Below are 19,730 nucleotides of genomic sequence, written 5' to 3' on the forward strand. Positions count from 1 at the left end.
ATACATTCTAACACCTGAATCCGGGTCTCTTGCTGCATCTTTCAGCATGGCTGCTTGAACAGGATCAGACCTACCATGCATCCCTGCTTTACTCCTGATGGCAGTGGGGAATGTATAAGTCAGGGCATCCTCAATTCTGAGCCATGCCACCATAAGTTGTCCAAGATCTTTGATGTACTTTTAAAGGGCCGCTTAATTTGTTAAGCAATTTCCATAGTCCAGATCAATCAATCATCATCAATCGTATTTATTGAGCGCTTACTGTGAGCAGAGCACTGTACTAAGCGCTTGGGAAGTACAAGTTGGCAACATATAGAACAGATGTAACAGATGTACAGATGGTATTTTTATGAGGTCTTGCTTCTTATTCCCTGCACTTTTCTGATATTTTATGTGCAGTAGAAGATAATGTTAATCAAGCAATAGTTTGAGAGCTTTCAGTGTACACTGTACTAAGCACTTTCCTGTTGTTTTTGATTTTATGGTATTTGTTAAGCGCTTACTATGTGCTGGGCACCGTACTAAGCACTGAGATAGATACAAGCAAATCAGGTTGGACACAGTCCCTGTTCCACATTCATTCATTCAATTGTATTTTTTGAGTGCTTACTGTGTGCAGAGCACTGTACTAAGCACTTGCTCACAGTCTTAATTCCCATTTTTACAGATGAGATGAAGCACAAAGAAGTGAAGTAATTTGCTCAGGGTCACACAGCAAACTAATGGCGGGGCCAGGACTAGAACACAGGTCCTTCTGACTTCCAAGCCCATGCTCTAGCCATTAGGCCACACTGCTTCTAGCCCATGGGAAAGTACATTGCAACAGAATTGATAGATGTGATCCCTTCCCCCTTGGAGTTTACGTTCTAGAAGGGGCCCAGGGGTGGGGGTGATAGACATTCAAATAGATGTGGATGGGGGAAATTGCATATAAAAATATCTGCATAAATGCTTTGGGACTGGAGTGAGTATCAAAGGGTTTAAGGGACACAGCCAAGTACATAGTTGACATGGAAAGAAGGGCGAATAGGAGAAATAAGGGACTTAGTCTGAGAAGGCGTTTTAGAAGAGATGTGATTTTAGAAGGATTTTGACAGTGGAGAGAGTAGTGGACTGCGGGATATGAAGGGGGAGGGAGTTTCAGACCCGAGGGAGAAGGTGGGCAAGGGGTCAGTGACAGGATAAATGAGATCGAGGTACAGAGAATAGGTTGGCATTAGAGGAGCAGGTTGTGTGGGTTGGGTTGTAGGAGATGAGTGAGGTAAAGTAGAAGGGAAAAGGCTGATTGAGGGCCTTGAAGCCAAAGGGAAGAAATTTATCTTTAAAGCAGAGGTGGATTGGCCACGATTGGAGGTTTTTGAGGTTTGGGGAGATAGGGGCTGAATGATTTTTCATTCTGAAAAATGGATTGAAACCAGTTTCAGAAACCTTACAGAGCAGCAGCATCTCTGAAACCAGTTGTAACATTCTTGGAATACGTAGAGGAAGATGATAATAATGATGGTAGTTGTTAAGAGCTTACTATGTGCCAAACACTGTTCTAAACACTGGGGTAGATACAAGGTAATCAGGTTGTCCCTCATGGGGCTCGCAGTCTTAATCTCCATTTTCCAGATGAGGTTACTGAGGCACAAATAAGTTAAGTGACTTGCCCAAAGTCACGCAGTTCATAAGTGGTGGAGCCAGAATTAGAACCCACGACCTCAGACTCCCAAGCCCGTGCTCTTGCCACTAAGCCACGCTGCTTCCCTAATGATGAACGTAACCTGGGCTTCTCCTTAGACTAATAGCCCTTTCTTTACACAAGGCTTTATTTTCCCTTCACACTCCTTCCCTCTTCTTGGACCTTGTCTGTCTTATTCAGAAATCACCTCACTTTTTCTGTCTTCAGTTAAGAAATTGTATCCTTCTCATGATAACTGTAAATCTCCATAATGGAGATAAACTACATTTGACTCTTTATAGTGTTTCTTGTGATAGTTATCTTTGTTAAGTCAATCAATTGATGGTATTTAGTGAGTACTTATTGTGTACAGAGCACCATACTACATGTCCGGGATAAGGCAGTAGAGGAAGTTGACATGATCCTGCCATAGAAACACCTGGGGAACAAAGTGATCCTCTGATAATTCTGTGAAAACAGAGAAAAGAGGATAAGAAACTCTAGGCCAGGGTGTATAATTTCTAATAATAAAAAACCATTGTAATAGAGGTCATGCTGATCATCCCTGTGACACTCTTTCATCTTAAGAAGGATCCCAGAGATGATCCTATGGATTTTAGAAAGGCAGTCTCATCTCTGTTCCTGGCACCTGGCAGAGACTGGGAGTATTTAGAGGCAGGAAACCCTTAGAAAACTAGCTTTCTGGAAAGGGAAGCTACACTTTACTAATTTGTTGAATTTTTGAAGAAATCAGTACTCACAAGGATAGAGGGGAGGCAACTATAGCTCTCCAGCTATAGACCTATGAAAACTAGTAAGGTTATACTGATCAGGACGTGGTGAGTGATGGTTGGGATCATACTTCGTTAGTTGTTATTTTTTTTAATTCTTCAGAAAATAAACCTGTATGTCAAATGTTTTTCAGTGCATGTAAATTTTAGCATTCCACCGCCTCATCACAAGCTTTTATTTTGAATATAATTATATTTTGAATATATCATTTTCCTTGCTCTCTTAGGAGGCCCAGGAACCAACTGAGATATTGTGTAGTGATTTAGTTTTATTGTGTTTACCTTTTCTCACAGGCCAAAATTCTAAAAACATCACTTCATCTCCGAGTGTCGAGAGTTTGCCTGGAGGACGGGAATTCACTGGGTCTCCACCTCTGTCTGCTTCCAAGAAAGATTCTTTTTTCAGCAACATCTCCCGCTCTCGCTCACATAGCAAAACCATGGGCAAAAAAGAATCGGTAAGTTTCCTCACTGTAGTTTCATGGTATTTCATGGACATATCCTAGTGGGGATTGGGTCATCGGGCTAGCCCAGTTGAGGCCAGTCCGGGCTCCTGATTTCCATCCTACTCAGGGACCAATCGGATAGGTTAAACCTACCTTAAATACAACCCCAAAAGCATTCTAAAACCATGCAAAGGAAAAATCTAGATGTTTCTTTTTCTCCTGTGCAACCCAGTTCTGGCCAGCCTCTCAGGGGCTGCCTCGCCACCACCCATGTACCCAGGCGATTGCTGTACCCAAACCCGAGCGACAGCGGCGTTCTCCCACACGCTCTCCTCCCTTCTTCCTCTCTGAGATGCAGAGCAATTAAGTAACTTAATAATCAAAATTATGGTATTTACTAAGTGCTTACTGTGTGCTAAACACTGGGGTAGATACAATCCACTGTACTAAGCACTTGGGAGATTTCAGTATTATAGAATAGGTAGACACTTTCCCTGCCCATAGTGACAGTCTAGAGTATACAGGAACATCAGATAGGGCATAGTTCCTCTCAAATTTTACTGGTAAGGAAACTGAAATACAGAGAAGGTATGTGACTTATCCAAGGTCATACAGCAGGCAAGTGATGGAGACAGGATTAGAGCCCAAATCTTCTGACTCCCAGTCCTGTGCTGTATCTACTAGACCACACTGCTGCTTCCACCAAGTCAGATTTGACCACAGTCACACAGCAGGCTATTGGTGGGACTGGGACTACAATCTTGGTCTCCTGTCTCTGGGCCTTGTGCTCTTTCCACTAGACCACACTGATGTATCGAAGTTTCATTTAGTTTTAATTTCACTCCTAGTGCGTTTCTACCCTTGCTCTTGTTTCCCGAACCTGCAGCCCCCTTCAGGGGCTCCTGTGTGATCCCCATAGACCAAGTAAGGTATGGATGGGCATCAAAGATTGCCTGTACTTCTAAGTAGTACCTGTCACTTTGGCTACACTTTGGAACCCAGTTTGTGGACCCTGCAATTGAAGGCCTCCGTGTTAGAGAGAAAATGATAATGGCAGCCATACTGAGTTATTATCAAAATACTGATTTCCAAACTGCTGCTGTTCTCATCCCACTTCAAGGACTCATGCTACTGTGCCTCACCAAAGAAGGAAATAACCTCGTTTCACAAATCAGGGGAGGGGGGCCTGGGCAGTGGGAAGGGTTGAAGGAGATTGTCTTCCCATTCTGCCCTCCGGCTAAGCCAGTAGTGGAGGTGCTCAGATGTGCTGATGAGCCAGTGGCAGTGGCTGTGCTCCCTTTTGGTTTCCTGCCCAGCCACTAAAAACCTGTGGGAAGCCTGCACCCCAGCCAGCCCTGGCAAAGGCCACCAGCTCGTGGAGAATAATTTCTCCATAAACAAAAGTAATTCATCTATGCACAGGGGGAGAATCAGGTATGGGACAGTGCAGGTTCTTCTTCACTTTGTGCCCAGAGAATAAAAACCTCCTGCACAGCGAGGGGGTCTGTATGCCACAATGCTTCTGTTGGAGCACTTGAGAGAACACAAATGCAATAGCGTTAGTAAACTTGATTCCTACCCTCTAGGAGCTTATAATCTAGTGGAGGAGATACACCATGAAATAAATTACAGGTGAAGGGAACCAGTAATAGAAGTTTGGAAAATTAGTGCAACAAGGGTTTGTGAGTATCCAAGTGCTGGAAGTACTGAAGAGGCAGTGGAGGGAGAAATAGGACGGGGAGATGGAATACTAATTAGGAAATCAATCATATTTATTGAAAGCTTACTACTACTACTAATGGCATTTATTAAGTGCTTACTATGTGCAAAGCACTGTTCTAAGTGCTGGGGAGGTTACACTGTGATCAGGTTGTCCCACGTGGGGCTCACAGTCTTAGTCCCCATTGTACAGATGAGGTAACTGAGGCCTAGAGAAGTGAAGTGACTTACCCAAAGTCACACAGCTGACAGTTGGCGGAGCTGGGATTTGAACCCATGACCTCTGACTCCAAAGCCCAGGCTCTTTCCACTGAGCCACCCTGCTTCTCTGCTCCTTACTGTGTGCAGAACGTTATATTAGGCACTTGCGAGACTATAAGAGTTGGTGGACCCAGTCCCTGCCCACCCATTCCCTCTACAGTCTAGAGGGGGAAATAGACATTAAAGTAAATAAATGATGAATATGTACATAAGTGTTATGGGTCTGAGGAAGCATTGAATAAAGGTTGCAAACTCAAGTGCAAGGATAATGCAGAAGGGAGTGGGAGGAAAGGAAAGGAAATGAGGGCTTATCAGGAAAAGCGTCTTGGAGGAGCTAAGCTTTTAATAAGACTTTGAAGGTGGCAAGAGTGATCGTCTGTTGGATATGAAGAGGGACGGAGTTCCAGGCCAGAGGCAGGATGTGTGCAAAAGGTTGGTGGCGAGATAGACGAGATTTAGTGCAGTGAGTAGGTTGGCATTAGAGGAGTGAAGTGTGCGGGCTGGGTTATAACCCAGCAGGAAGGGGGCAAGGTTTTTGAGTGCTTTAAAGCCTATGATAAGAAGTTTCTGTTTGGTACGGAGGTGGATGAGCAACCACTGGAAATTCTTGAGGAGTGGACCAACATGGTCTGAACAGTTCTATAGAAAAATGATCTAGGCATCAGCATGATGTATAGACGAACAGGGGAGAGGCAGAGAGGTCAGCAAGAAGGCTAATGCAGTAATCAAGGCAGGATAGGGTAAGTGCTTGGATTAATGTGGTAGCAGCTTGAATGGAGAGGAAAGAGTGGATTTTAGCAATGCTGTGAAGGTACAACCAACAGAATTTGCTGACAGATTGAAAACGTGGGTTGAATGGGAGAGGTGAGTTGAGGATAACACCAAGGTTACAGGCTTTTGAGACAGGAGGATGGTGGTGCCGTCTGTAGTGATGGGAAAGTTGAGGGAGGACAGAGTTTGGGTGGCAATGTGAGGGGTTCTGTTTTGGATATAAAGGGGAGGCGTCCTAAACGTGATTTCAGAAGTGTTTTGACGGTGGGAAGAGAAATGGTCAGCCAGATGTAAGGGACGAAGGAGTTTCTGGCAGAAAGGAGGATCTGCAAGAGACTGGCAGTGAGAGAGACGAGAACAAGGCCTGAGAAGTAGGTTGGCTTGAGATGAGTAAAGAGGGCGGGCTGGGGTGTATTGGGAGAACGAGGAGAACAAATAGAGAAAAGCATAGCCAAGTTTGGCCTGGAGAGGGAACTGACCAGGGGCAAAGAGACCAGTGGAAACTTAATGCTGTAGTTAAGCCTAAGCTTGTTGTAGGCAGTGAGCATGCCTACTAATTCTGTTTGTCGTATTGTACTCTCCCAAGCACTTAGTACAGTACCCTGCACATAGTAAGTGCTCAATAAGTACCATTGATTGCTTAAGCCAGGATCTGACAAGAGGCTTGACCAGCAGAGTGGCCAATTAGAGGTGGGGGGAGGGGAGGAATTCTGGAAATTGTGGAGGAAAAGCTGACAGATTTTGTTGACAAACTGAATGTGAGGGTTGGGAGAGAGGAGTCAAGGATAATGACAAGGCTGTGGGCCTCAGAGACTGGGCGGGTGATCTTTTTGTCAACTGTGGGAAAGCAAGGCAAAGGAGAGGATTTAAGAAGAAAAATAAGAGGATTTGGCCTTCACATTTGCATGTCCCCACACTAAAATACAAAATGGGAAAAATGTAATGAATGATTGGCAGAGTTTGCATGGATCAAGTCATATTTATTCTTTATGAAGATTTCCTTTTTTGCCCTGAAACTACTCAGAATAATCCTACCTTTAAGCATTAGTAAAGCTAACATTAGTAGGTTTCCACTTGTCCAAAAAAGACAAATGTTTCCAGAGTCACATGTTACTGGATGGGCTCTGAGTAGTCCGGAGAAGGCAATTAAAGGACCACTTACCCCATTTTTAGCAGTCTCTGAGCTGGTCAACAGAGAAGAGCAGCAAAAATAGTTGGATGACTGTTGCAGACTGAAGGAGTCTAGCCACCTGGGCTTGTGGCAGCTCCCGCTGATGTCAGACCAGCGAGAGATACACTCAGAGACCCCATACGTGGCTTTCATTCATTCATTCAATCGTATTTATTGAGCGCTGCCTTTCATTTGACTTACTGGTAGGTTCCTGACTCAGTCTACAGCTGGCTGGGTAGGAGTCACTGTGAGGGAAAGCAGCTGGTTTGGAAGTAGGCCAGATCTGGGCAGACTGGATTGACCCCCACCCAATCTGAGAACAGTACGTCCCCCTGAGTAGCAGATAACATTTTCACTTTTTCTGTTCCCTAGCCCCGCCCTCACCATCCTTCTTCCACCGTGGGAGGTTTTGGGGCAGTCAGCAAAGTCCAGGGAGGCTGATAGTACAAAATAGGTGCCCAGGCCACAGCTGTCAATCAGGTGACATTAGGGGCCATTTTGGAGGCACAGTAAGCATGCCACCTGTAAGCAAAAATCCACATCGACACAGGCTGAAACAAAAGGTTTTTGGCAGTTCTCAAAATGCTATAAACAAGTAGTCTATTTGCCAGTTCCATTTTGGTTGAGTGGAAAATGATTGCAGCACTTCTAAGAAGACTGTGGGTTCAGATGTTTTAAATTGTGTCTTCTGTTCATTTGTTTATACAAACACTGGTTCACCCTGTACAGATTCAGTCAATATTAATAGGTCTCTGAGGCTGTTTGATAAAATTGAATGGTAGTGCTCAGAATTTAACAACATTTTCCAATTTGCAAGTGTTCCTGTAATGTGGCATTGCTTAATCAATATTGCTAGGGCTATTAGGCCGAATTACAAAAAAAAAAACAACAACCAAAAAAAACACATTTTGATGACACCTAGTTCAGCATATGCAGTTTTAATGAATAGTTTTTAAACGAGTATAAATTGTGGAAATGTATATGGATTTTGATTTGAGGCCAAATTCAATTCAGACCTTGAAACCGGGCATATATTTAGTCCTCCAATGCCACTCTGACCTTGGAGATAAAGAAAGTTTTGAAAACCTAGCTGCCAGTTCATCTGATAAGGTTGAAAAAGGCTCACTTTAAATCTGTTTAGAATAATTGCAGCTCCATACTCACTTAGCCACATTACTGCAGTTACTCATTTCAAGGAAAAATGAACATCAAAGAGAGTGTCTTCAAAAAGCTTTTTGTTTGAGATAATTTGGCACATTCACTCAGATTTTGTAAACCCGTGTCTGGGTTTCTAAATAACTTGTATCACATCTTTATGCTTCAAGGAATTTATTTTGAACAAAAAAGGCAACCATAGCCTATGACAAGGTAATAGTAGAAAATGAATTTTGGTAGAAGATGAATTTAAGAAGATGTTTCTGCACAGATGAAAGATCCACACAATGATCAATGAGACATTCGATATTCTGCTCCTTTTGAGAACAAAACATTGATCTCAGCAATGGGTTTCTGAGTAGTAACCATAATAGTGGTAGGAGCCGTGGTATCTATTGAGCACCTACAAGGTGCATTGCACTGTACTAGGTACTTGGAATGTACATTAGCACAAGACACAGTTAGAAGTTCCTCTAAAAATGTCATCGTGATTTTGAGTTCTTCTAAAGACAGTGGTGCTGTTAGTAGTGGCACACAATTCTTTGGCTGAACTCTTTGCAACATTAGCAATGACCTCCACTGTACGTAATTTGTCTACAGACATCAAGAGATTTAAGAGTTCTTAGGTGGGGCATCATGTTAATGGCCATTCAGGAAGAATGAAATCAAATTGCAGAATGATCTTGTGATTTAGGGTGACTACGCTTTTCACCATCTGACCCGTTTTTTTATTCAGTCTGTGTACTTTTTCCCCAGTGCCTACCGAAGTACTTTTCACATAGTAAGCACTTACTAAAACCATCACCCCCACCACAACTATTATTATTGTTTTAATCAGCAATGCTGAGAAAGCAAATTGAACTGTACTTGTATCATTCCAAATCAAGTCTGTAAACAATTTCTCTAGAGGGGTTTGCCATGATCACATCTCATCCAAACTTCAAGAGAAAGCAGAAAATCTAACTGTGCTGTGTGTAAGGGCCAGGTCTTGATGAATTGGAACTGTGTACCAAGGCTGCGAGTCAGCTGTGACCTTTCCCCCTTCCTGCTGTGGGACCAGAGTATAGTGTGATTTCTGAATTTCCTGGGCTGCCAGTGTGTTCTCAGCATAACTCATCTTTCTTTTTTGAATTCAATTTACGCGTAAGGAGCCTTGGGTGTTAGTCTTTGTGACACGCATTTCTTCAAACTCTTCTCTTTGTAGCAGATTTCAGTTACTATGGAGAGTAGACATGAGGCCATCATTCTAGTGCTAGCCTTGCTATGGTTCACTGATGGAATTTAGGTAGAAAACTGCCTTGTGTTTTTATGTGTCCAATGCTAAAATAGACTTAATTCTACTTCAGCCTCATTCACTTGTAAAAAGGGTGAGATGCCACGTGGCCTAATGGATAGAGCACAGGCATGCGAGTCAGAAGGACCTGAGTTCTAATTCTGGCTCTGCCATGGTCTGCTTTGTGACCTTGGGCACCTGACTTATTTTCTCTGTGCCTCGGTTACCTCATCTGTAAAATGGGAATTATGACTCAGCTCTATGTGGGACATGGATGGTGTCCAATCTGATTAGCTTTAGTACAGTGCCTGGCTCATAGTAAGTACTTAAGAAAATGCTAATATATAGTAGATGTGATTATAACACTAATCTTTACTCTGATTAATCAGCTAAATAAATGAGTTTCCTTTTTATAGCTATGTACTAGCTATTGTGGGGAAAATTTTCTTACAGGTTTGTGCGTGTGTTTTAATGGTGAGGTAAGCTACTGCTAAGAAAACACTGCTGCAGTGCCTCAAAGAGGTTTTCAGAAAGTTGAATTTTAAATTGATAGGCCACAGCAAGAATAGGTTAGTTTGGCCAAATGGAAATAGCACAGGCCTGGGCATCAGTGAACTTGGGTTCTAATCCCCGCTCTGCCATTTTCTTGCCTTATGGCCTTGATGAAGTCACTTAATTTCTCTGTGCCTCAGTTTCCTCTTCTGTAAAGTGGGGTTAAAATTCCTGATCTCCCTCTGCTCTTTGTGGGCAGGGAAAGTGCCTGCTAATTCTGTTGTATGTTTCTTTCCCAAGCACTTAGTACAGTGCTCTGCATATAGTAAACGCTCGGTAAATACCGTTGATTGATACTTAGATTTTGAGTTCCATGTAGGCCAGGAACTGTGTCAGATCTGATTAACTTGCATCTACCTTAATGTTTAGTAAATTCTTTGGCACATAGTAAGCACTTAACAAGGACCACAGTTATTATTGTTTTTCATAAATTATCCTCATGGTCAATTCTGCTTTTGAACTCCAAAAACCCTTAAAATAATGGATTTACTTCTGTGAATGAAATCCATGAGCATCAGATTGATTTTTTTTACTGTCTGCGTGGGATATTGTTTTATTTCTTAAGACTATGTTAAAATCTAATCCATTTTACATAGGGCATATTCACTGGTCTTTATTCATTGTCGTATTTATTGAGCGCTTACTGTGTGCAGAGCACTGTATTAAGCACTTGGAAAGTACAATTCAGCAACAGAGACAATCCCTACCCAACATTGGGCTGTTTTGTTTCCTTATTTTCTGTGTCTAGCCTCATCAAAAGTATCTTGAAACAGTGCTTTGCGCATAGTAAGCACTTAACAAATGCTATCATTATTATTATTATCTTATTTACTATGCTAGTTATTTGGTAGTGTCACAGTAACCCATAGTTAATGTTTTGGATTATTATGGAAAGCTGTCAATAATAATGGGCATATCTAGGGGTAGGTGGTCACTAGCCAGTGGCTTACAAGGAGTCCAGTTCTTGCCCACATTGCTTACACTTGCCCATCCTTTCTATGAAGTGCGTGCTGTACTGTACTGCAGTAGAATATGTGGGTGGATATGGGGTGTGGTCCCTAGCCATCAATAGGCACAGTCGAGGAGTATAAGGTAGAGAGAGGGGACTGACAACAGACCCATAAGAAGAGATAAAACAATGAGAAGCAGCATGGCTCTGTGGAAAAAGCCCAGGCTTGGGAGTCAGACGTTGTGGGTTCTAATCCCGGATCCGCCACTTGTCAGCTGTGTGACCTTGGGCAAGTCACTTAACGTCTCTGAGCCTCAGTTACCTCATCTGTAAAATGGGGATTAAGACTGTGAGCCCCACGTGGGACAACCTGATCACCTTTTCCCCCCAGCGCTTAGAACAGTGCTTCACACATAGTAAATGCTTAACAAATTCCATCATTACTATTATTATAAAGCAGCATAAGAGACAAGGGTAAAGACATAAAATAAAAACAGAAAGCAGTAGGGTACTGTGCAGCCATCTTTTCTAACTTATGTTGGCACCACCACTCGTTCAGCCTCTCCAAAGGCTGCCCCACCTTGATCCAACTCCATCCTGACAGAATCATCAGTGTCACTCAGGCAATCATATTTATTGGGCACCTACTGTGTGCAGAGTACTGTACTTACTGGTTGGGAGAGTACAAAATAACAATTTATGACACATTCCCTGCCCACAGTGAGCCTACAGTCTAGAGGGTGTAGGGAAGCAGTGTAGCCTAGTGGATAGAGCACAGGCTTGGGAGTCAGAAGGACTTGGGTTCTAATCCCGGCTCTGCCACTTGTGTGCAGTGTGACCTTGGGAAGTCACTTCACTTCTCTGGGCCTCAGGTACCTCATCTGGAAAATGGGGATTAAGACTGTGAGCCCCATGTGGGACAGGGGCTGTATCCAACCCGAGTTCCTTGTATCATCATCATCATCATCATCAATCGTATTTATTGAGCGCTTACTGTGTGCAGAGCACTGTACTAAGCACTTGGGAAGTACAAGTTGGCAACATATAGAGACGGTCCCTATGCAACAGTGGGTTCACAGTCTAGCAGGGGGAGACAGACAACAAAACATATTAACAAAATAAATTAAATAGAATAGAAAATATGTACAAGTAAAATAAATAGAGTAGTAAATCTGTACAAACATATACACAGGTGTTGTGGGGAGGGGAAGGAGTTAGGGTGGGGGAGATGGGGAGGGGGAGAGTAAAACCATACTAAGCGCTTACAGGTACCACAGTTATCATTATTATATCTTCCATTAGACTCAACCTTTCATCCCTATCATCTTCTAGAACCCAATAACAGCAGCCAAACTTCTGATTCCTTTCTCCCCATTTCACCCAGAACTTGCTGCATCAGTAAGCACTCAATAAATATGACTGAATGAATGAATGAACCAGGTCCTCTATCACACTTCACCTTCAAAATCCTCTCTCCAGTCAACCCTTCAAGGAGAAGGCTTTGGAACCACACTGATAAGTGAAAAAGATTGTTTTTATGAGCACCAGCCATCACCACCTTGAGCCCTTCAAGGAGGATTGGCAGAGGAAAGGGGAAACAGAGAGTCAGGGAAATCCTTGGGAGGAAAAGATAGGACAAAGGAAGATTCAAAATGAAGCCAACCTACAGTGCCAAAGGCAATGTGCAAGAATTAAATAAAGACAACAGGAGATTGAGGGAGGTTCCCAACTGAAGAATAGAGATGGGAGCAGGTATGGGGTATATAGAAAGAAAATAGGTACAAGAGAAGCAAACGGAAAAAGGAGAGAAAGTAGGGGGATTTGGGAAAGGGGTAAAGTAAGAGGAGATGAAAGAAAAAGAAGGGGATATAAGTGGTTTGGTGTGAGGAAAAAGTTAAAGATAACTTTTATGAGAGTCCACCATAGCATATATATGTATGCTCCCTGTAACTTGAGATTTTATGGTTTTTATTCCTAATAGGTAGTCCTTTATTTTGTTCTGTATATACTAGGCACTCAAATACCATTGGCAGTCCTGATTACTGAAATATTTTCACCAAGAGGTAGTGTCTGTCCAGCCTGAACTAGTTACTTTTGCACACAAAGAGTAACCTTCCACAACTTTGTGATTAAGGAAGAAGAATGGCAAACTGGAGCTAAGCTTTCATTTCAGTCATTGAGTAAAAACACTTTTAGAAAGGCGACTTGTAATTGCAATCCAGAACAAATAGGAGTGGAGAAAAAATGGTCATTAGGGCGGAGGTGAATAGGCCAGTCAAAGACCTGGATTTTTAAAAACGAAGGTTTTTGAGTGTCTCACACTTACCAAACAAAGCTGTATGGACTTTCTCGATCATATATCAGTTTTCATCAGAATGCAAATGAAGGGTGGATTTAAAAATATCGGGACATAGAGCGAGGCATCTTAGAAAATTGCCTTCCTGCACGTGTACATGGAGATCTAGATTGTCAGTGGTATGTTTTGAGTTTTTTCTTCCCTTGTACTGTCCTATAGCTATTATTCTTGTACCCAGAGAATGTTTCTCTTGTATTGCTGGTTTTTTCTGTTTTGCTGACCAGTTTACATATTTAGCTAATCAGGCTCTCTGTCAGCCAGCTGAGCCTCATGGTGTCAGGGCTGAGGGTTCTCCAGAGAAGCTCCCAAGGCTTTTTCTTCTGACTTTTAGCAGCATGTTATCACCTTTTCTCTTTCCGTGATTGGCCTTTAAACTGTGCCAGTGCTTGCATGCAAATTCATAAAATGTGGCTCTAAGTTCACCTAGCTTTTTGCACTCTTCCAAAAGTTCTCAAGCTTTCCCTTGTAATAATAATAATAATGATTGTGGTATTTAAGCACTTAACGTATGCCATGCACTGCAATACAAGAGAAATATTCTCTGGGCACAAGAATAGTAGCTATAGGACAGTACAGGGGAAGAAAAAACGCAAAACATACCAGTGACAGTCTAGTTCACCATATACACTTGCAGGAAGCCAATTTTCTAAGATGTCTCGCTCTGCGTCTCAATATATTTAAATCCATCATTCATTTGCATTCTGATGAAAACTGATATATGATAAAGTCCATACATCTTCATTTGGTAACCATGGGACACTCAAAAACCTTCATGTTTTTAAAAATCCAGTGCATGGGGTAGATAATCGGGTGGTATTTGTTAAGCGCTTACTATGTGCCAGGCATTGTACTAAGCATTGAGGCAGAGACAAGTAAATCTGGTTGGACACAGTCAGCATCAGGTCAGACACAATCCTTGACTCACGTAGGGCTCAGAGTCTTAGGAGGGAGAAACTGGTATATTTTAATCGCTATTTTACAGATGACAAAACGGAGGCACAGGGAATTGTGACTTTCCCGAGGTCACATAGCAGGCAAGTGGCAGCTGGAAGTAGAACACAGATCCCCTAACTCTTAGACTCCGGCTTTTTCACTGCACTCCGGAATTAACAAATTCTTCCAACTATCCTGACTGAACAGTCAATCTTATTTATTGAGCACTGAGCACTGTACTAAGCAGTTAGAAAGGTACAGTAAAATTAGTTGCCATAATCCCTCTTCAAGGAGTTTACAATCTAGCAGGGAAACAGACACTTGAATAACTAACAAGTAGGTGGAAATAACGTAGTTTAGAGATATATCCATGAGTACTTCCAGGGGGTGGAGTAAATACGCAAGCGCTCAAGTGATGCAGAAGTGCTGAAGTGGCAGTAGTTGGGGGAAATAAGATATGAAATTTGAAAATGGATTTACATTCAGAACAATACAGCAATCAGATTGGCACAAGCAGTAAGAATTCTGTGTCGAACTGCTTAAATCCAAAAGAATTTGGGTGTATGTACACAAGTAAACTGTTTTGGATTTGGATTGTTTCCATACTCACTATGCAGATGTTATCCATTTCACTAATGAAACATAAACACAAATACTTGTTTGAAGCATAAGAACAATACTTGTTAAAATAGGCACATGAGAAAAATCAAAACGAAATCAACACCATATGAACTATATAATCAAGCTAAAATTTATGAAGGATTTAAATCCAGCTCTAGGATAACTTCCAGGCTTGAATGCCACCCAGATGGGCAATGATTGGGTGGGGGGTTGGAGGAGAGGTAGGTGTTAATATGTGCTTATACCAGAGTAAGATGTGTTAATACTTTCTTCCTAACTGCCCACCATCAACCTCCCTTGGCCCCCATCATTACTGAACCTCTTCATTAGCAGGCTCACTGTACCACTCGGTCTCCCAGGTGAGGCTGCCAATGCAAGATCCAAACTCTAAAGGGAATTTCAAGTTCTTTTTTTTGGTAGCCCAAATTTTACTTTCTGAGTACCTCTTGCTTGACTTTGGCCTGAAGGCAAGAGTGCCTACGGTGATTGTTGGATTGGGCCAGTTTGTTCCAAGAATTCCACTCCAAGATATAATTTTTAGTGGATTAAGGACTGCAGTAGGATTAAGACGTCTTCTATTTTCAGGCCCGACAGTGATTTGCCTACTACTAATAAAAAAGTGGCATACAGTGTCCCGCACAAAGTAAGCAGTCAATAAATATGATTGATTGATTCATCAGGACAACAGAGTTGGTACATTCCCTGCACACAAGGAGCTTACAGTCCGGAGAGAGACCGTCATTAAATAAATTACTGGATATGTACATAAGTGGTGCGGGGCAAACACCAAGTGGTTAAAGAGTACAGATCCAAGGTGATGCAGAAGGGAAATGGAGTAGGGGAAGTGAGGGTTTAGGTGGGGAAGGCCTCTTGGAGGAGATATGATTTTAATAAGACTTGGAAGGTGGAGAGAGTTACAGTCTGGTTCATATGAAGGGGGCAGGAGTTCCAGGCCAGAGGGAGGATGTTGGCAAAGAGTCTGCAGTGACCTAAGACAAGATCAAGGTACAGTGAGTAAGTTGCTGTTGGAAGAGCAAAGCATGCTCTTGGAAATCAGTGAGGGAGGAGGGGGCAAGCTGAATGACTGTTTTTAATCAAATTGTAAGGAATTTCTGTTCGACGTACAGATGGATGGGCATCACTATAGTTAGATTTGTGATGTCCCCAGTGTTTTCTGCTGTTACCTAATACCTTAAATTAAAATAGATGTCTGCGCTGAACTTTTCTTTCAAATTTGTGGGATTCCAGAGGCTAAACGATGGAACCTCTAGCATCCTTATCAAAGATCAAGAAAATGATGGGATAATAATTTTACATTTTAAAATTGAGAGGTTTGGTAGAATTTTACACCATTTAAAAGTCTAAATTTTGAGGAAAATATATTTTTGGACTATTTTAATCCATCCTTGGTCTTTCATGAGCACTTGCTGTGTTCAGAGTACTGTACTAAGCACCTGGGACAGTACAGAATGTTACAATTGGTAGTCATGATCCCTGTCCTCAAGCATGACATAGTGGAGAGAGCACAGTTCTGGGAGTCAGAGGACATGGATTCTAATTCCAGCTCTGCCAGTTGCTTACTGTAGGACCTTGGACAAGTCACTTAACTTCTTTGACACTCAATTTCTCCATCTGTAAAATGGGGATTAAATACTTGTTCTCCCTCCTCCTTAGACTGTGAGTCCCACATGGGACAGGGACTTGAATCTGCCGCAGTGCCTAGTACACTGCTTGGCACAAGGTAAGCACAAATACCACAATTATTAGTGAGTTTACAATGTGGTTTTGTATCTAACTTGGTTTTAATAATAGTATACAACCATGTTTGGATTTGCAAAGAGATGCTGAACAAGGGTCACAGCCTGAGTAATAGTTGGGGCTCCTCCACTAATGCACCGCAGTATCTTTGGGAGCGGTGAATGTTACAGAAGGATAAAATAAATGAAGGTTGTCATGCCTTTCAGGGACTGGCAGACAGTCAATAAAGCACCAAGCACCTGACCAAAGTACAACTCTACAAAGCAGCAATAGGGCTTAACTTTCTGTAGGACTGAGAGATTTGGAACTGCCTCGGGCATCACATCTAACATCTTGAACAGATTTATTAACAATTATGGTATTTCTTAAGCATTTACTATGTTCCAGGCAGTGTACTAAGCGCTAAGGCAGTAGTGTCAACTGCAAGCCAAATTTATCATTAAATGACAAGACAAGATTATCTGCAGGGTCCTGGAATAGAGCCAGCGTGTTAACATTGAAGGAATATTTGCTGTAAGCTGCATTGAGTTGGACGTGTAGAGCAGGTTTGGTACCTAATTAGCTGCTATATAGAAAGCTGAAGAAAGGAAAACCAAAAAGCGTGAAAGTGCAAGGAAACTTTTATACAGATAGGCTGAAGCCCAACTTGAAACAGTACTGGTTTAGCTATAGAATGCTGGTTGTTTTCCTACAACAAAGACATTAGACTACCTCTAAAACAAGGAAAAGACCTTATACTCTCCCAAGTGCTCCGTAGACATCTCTGCAAACAGTAAATGCTCAATAAATACCAATGACTGACTGATTAAATACCAGCCCGATAACTATGGTGCCTTCCAAGAACTGAAAGGTAGTCGTCCCACTTGAAAAGTGTGAAAAGGAATGATTAAATATTGGCCTTCCATATTACAATATTGACATGTTGCTGTGCAATCTTGAAGCAAAGGACAAAGGTACAAGTTGGGAACAAAGGAAATTCAATAGTAAAGATATCTTCTCAGTACTTTCCTAAAAGTGAAGTTCACTTTGAGTACATATGGTAGTTTTGTGGTTCCTTTGGTCCACTTATATTTTTGGCATTTTAAGTAATAATAATAATAATAATGGTATTTAAGTTCTTACTATGTGCCAAGCACTGTTTTAAGCACTGGGATAGATACAGGGTAATCAGGTAGCCCCATGTGGGGCTCCCAGTCTTAATCCCAATTTTACCGATGAGGGAATTGAGGCGCAGAGAAGTTAAGTGACTTGCCCAAGGTCACACAGCTAAGTGGTGGAGCTGGGATTAGAACCCATGTCCTCTGACTCCCAAGCCCATGCTTTTGCTACTAGGCCATGCTGCTTCTAATGTGCTGCTCGACAACATAATAAACATAATAGCCAATATTATCTGCCTACTGAGTGACTGATGTATTTAACAGCAGAAGTTGTTAGATTTTGATATTTTTGTTAGGGAGCAGGAAGAGGGGGAATCAGTGTGGCTTAGTGGAAAGAGGTCGGGCTTGGGAGTCAGAGGTCATGGGTTCCAATCCCGGCTCCACCACTTGTCAGCTGTGTGACTTTAGGCACGTCACTCAACTTTTCTGTGCCACAGTTACCTCATCTGTAAAATGGGGATTAAGACTGTGAGCCCCATGTGGGACAGCCTGATTACCTTGCATCTACCCCAGCGCCTAGAACAGTGCTTGGCAAATAGAAAGCACTTAAAAAGTACCATCATTACTATTAATAAAGGGACTCCCATAAGAGGGCTTTCTAATTCTAACATTAACCAACTTCCGACAAGTGAACTTTTTCACTGATTAGAAATAACAAAAAATTGTGTGACCTTACCAGCAAAAGAAATTTTCCTACCAAGTGTGTTGTATTACACACTCCCAAGTGCTTAGTACAGTGCTCTTCACACAGTAAGCACTGAAATACCATTGATGATGATCGGTCATTCAGCATGTACTGTGTGCAGAGCATGTACTAAGCACTTGGGAAAATATGATAAAACAATACAACAGACACATTCCCTGCCCATAACGAGCTTACAGTGTAGAGAGGGAGACAGACATTTATATAAATAAGTTACAGATAAGTGCTGTGGAGTTGAAGGTGGCGGCATTGAATAAGAGGAGGCAAATCAGGGGGAACACAGAAGGGGGTGGAAGAAAAGGAAAAGAGAGCTTAGTCAGGGAAGATCTCTTGGAGGAGATGTGCCTTCGATAAGGCTTGGAAGTCAGGGAGAGTAATTTCTGTTGGATATGAAGAGGGTGGAAGTTCCAGGCCAGAGGAAAGACTTGGCAAGAAAGCGGACAGTGGCTAGATAGATGAGATTGAGGTACAGTAAGTAGGTTGGCATTAGAGGAGCAAAGTGTGCATGCCGAGTTGTAATAGGAAAGTAGTGAGGCAATTGGGTGCTTTAAAGCTGATGGTAAGCAGTTTCCGTTTGATGTGAAGGTTCTTGAGTGGAGAAGCGTGGACTGAATATTTTGGTAGAAAAATGATCCGAGCAACAGAGTGAAGTGTGGACTGGAGTGGGGAGAGTCAGGAAGCATGGCAGCAAAGAGGCTTATACAGTAAATAAGGTGGTATAGGATAATGTGGTAACAGTTTGGCTGGAGAGGAAAGGATGTTAGTGATGTTGTGGATGTTGAACGACAGGATTTTGTGATAGATTGAGTATGTGGGTTGAAGGTGAGAGAGGAGTGGAGGATAATGCCAATGTTACGGGCTCAGGAAGGACAGTGGTGCTGTCTACAGTGATGGGAAGGACAGAGTTTGAGTGGGAAGATGAGTTCTGTTTTTGACATGTTGTTTGAAGTGTCAGCTGGATATCCAAGTAGAGATGTCTTGAAGGCAGGATAGAATGTGAGACTGTGGAGAGAGAGAGAGAGGTCAGGACTGGGTATATAGATTTAGGAATCATCCGCATACAGGTGGTACTTGAAGCCATGGAAACGAGTAAGCTCTCCAATAGATGGAGACTAGAAGGGGACCCAGAACTGAGCCTTGAGGGACTCTCACAGTTAGGGGTTGGGAAGCAGAGGAGGAGCCCATGAAAGAAACTGAAAATGAGTGGCCAGGAGAGGAGAGTGTCAGTGAAGCCAAGGTTGGATAACTTTTCCAGAAGCAGGTGATCAAAAGTGGCGAAGGCAGCTGAGAAGTTGAAAAGGATTAGGATGGAGTAGAGGCCAGTGGATTTGGCAAGAGAGGTCATTTGTGACCTTTGAGATGGTAAAGTGAAGGGGACAGAAGCCAGATTGGACTGGGTCAAGGAGAAGGAAGAGAGGAGCTTGAGACAGCTGGTGTAGACAACTTGTTCA

The 19,730-nt window shown here is 42.4% G+C and overlaps 1 protein-coding gene across 9 annotated transcripts in view; it reads left to right on the forward strand.

Moving 5' to 3' along the window:
* Window positions 1-19,730, forward strand: part of TBC1D5 (TBC1 domain family member 5) — a 498,550-nt gene that overhangs the window by 433,932 nt on the left and 44,888 nt on the right. For all 9 annotated transcript variants that reach the window (XM_038759929.1, XM_038759928.1, XM_038759927.1 and 6 more), the window contains one exon: window positions 2,749-2,912. In XM_038759929.1, coding sequence (XP_038615857.1) covers window positions 2,749-2,912 — 164 coding nt within the window. The remainder of the gene's footprint in view (window positions 1-2,748; window positions 2,913-19,730) is intronic.

Source organism: Tachyglossus aculeatus, chromosome 2, assembly GCF_015852505.1.
Source record: "Tachyglossus aculeatus isolate mTacAcu1 chromosome 2, mTacAcu1.pri, whole genome shotgun sequence".
Taxonomy (NCBI): domain Eukaryota; kingdom Metazoa; phylum Chordata; class Mammalia; order Monotremata; family Tachyglossidae; genus Tachyglossus; species Tachyglossus aculeatus.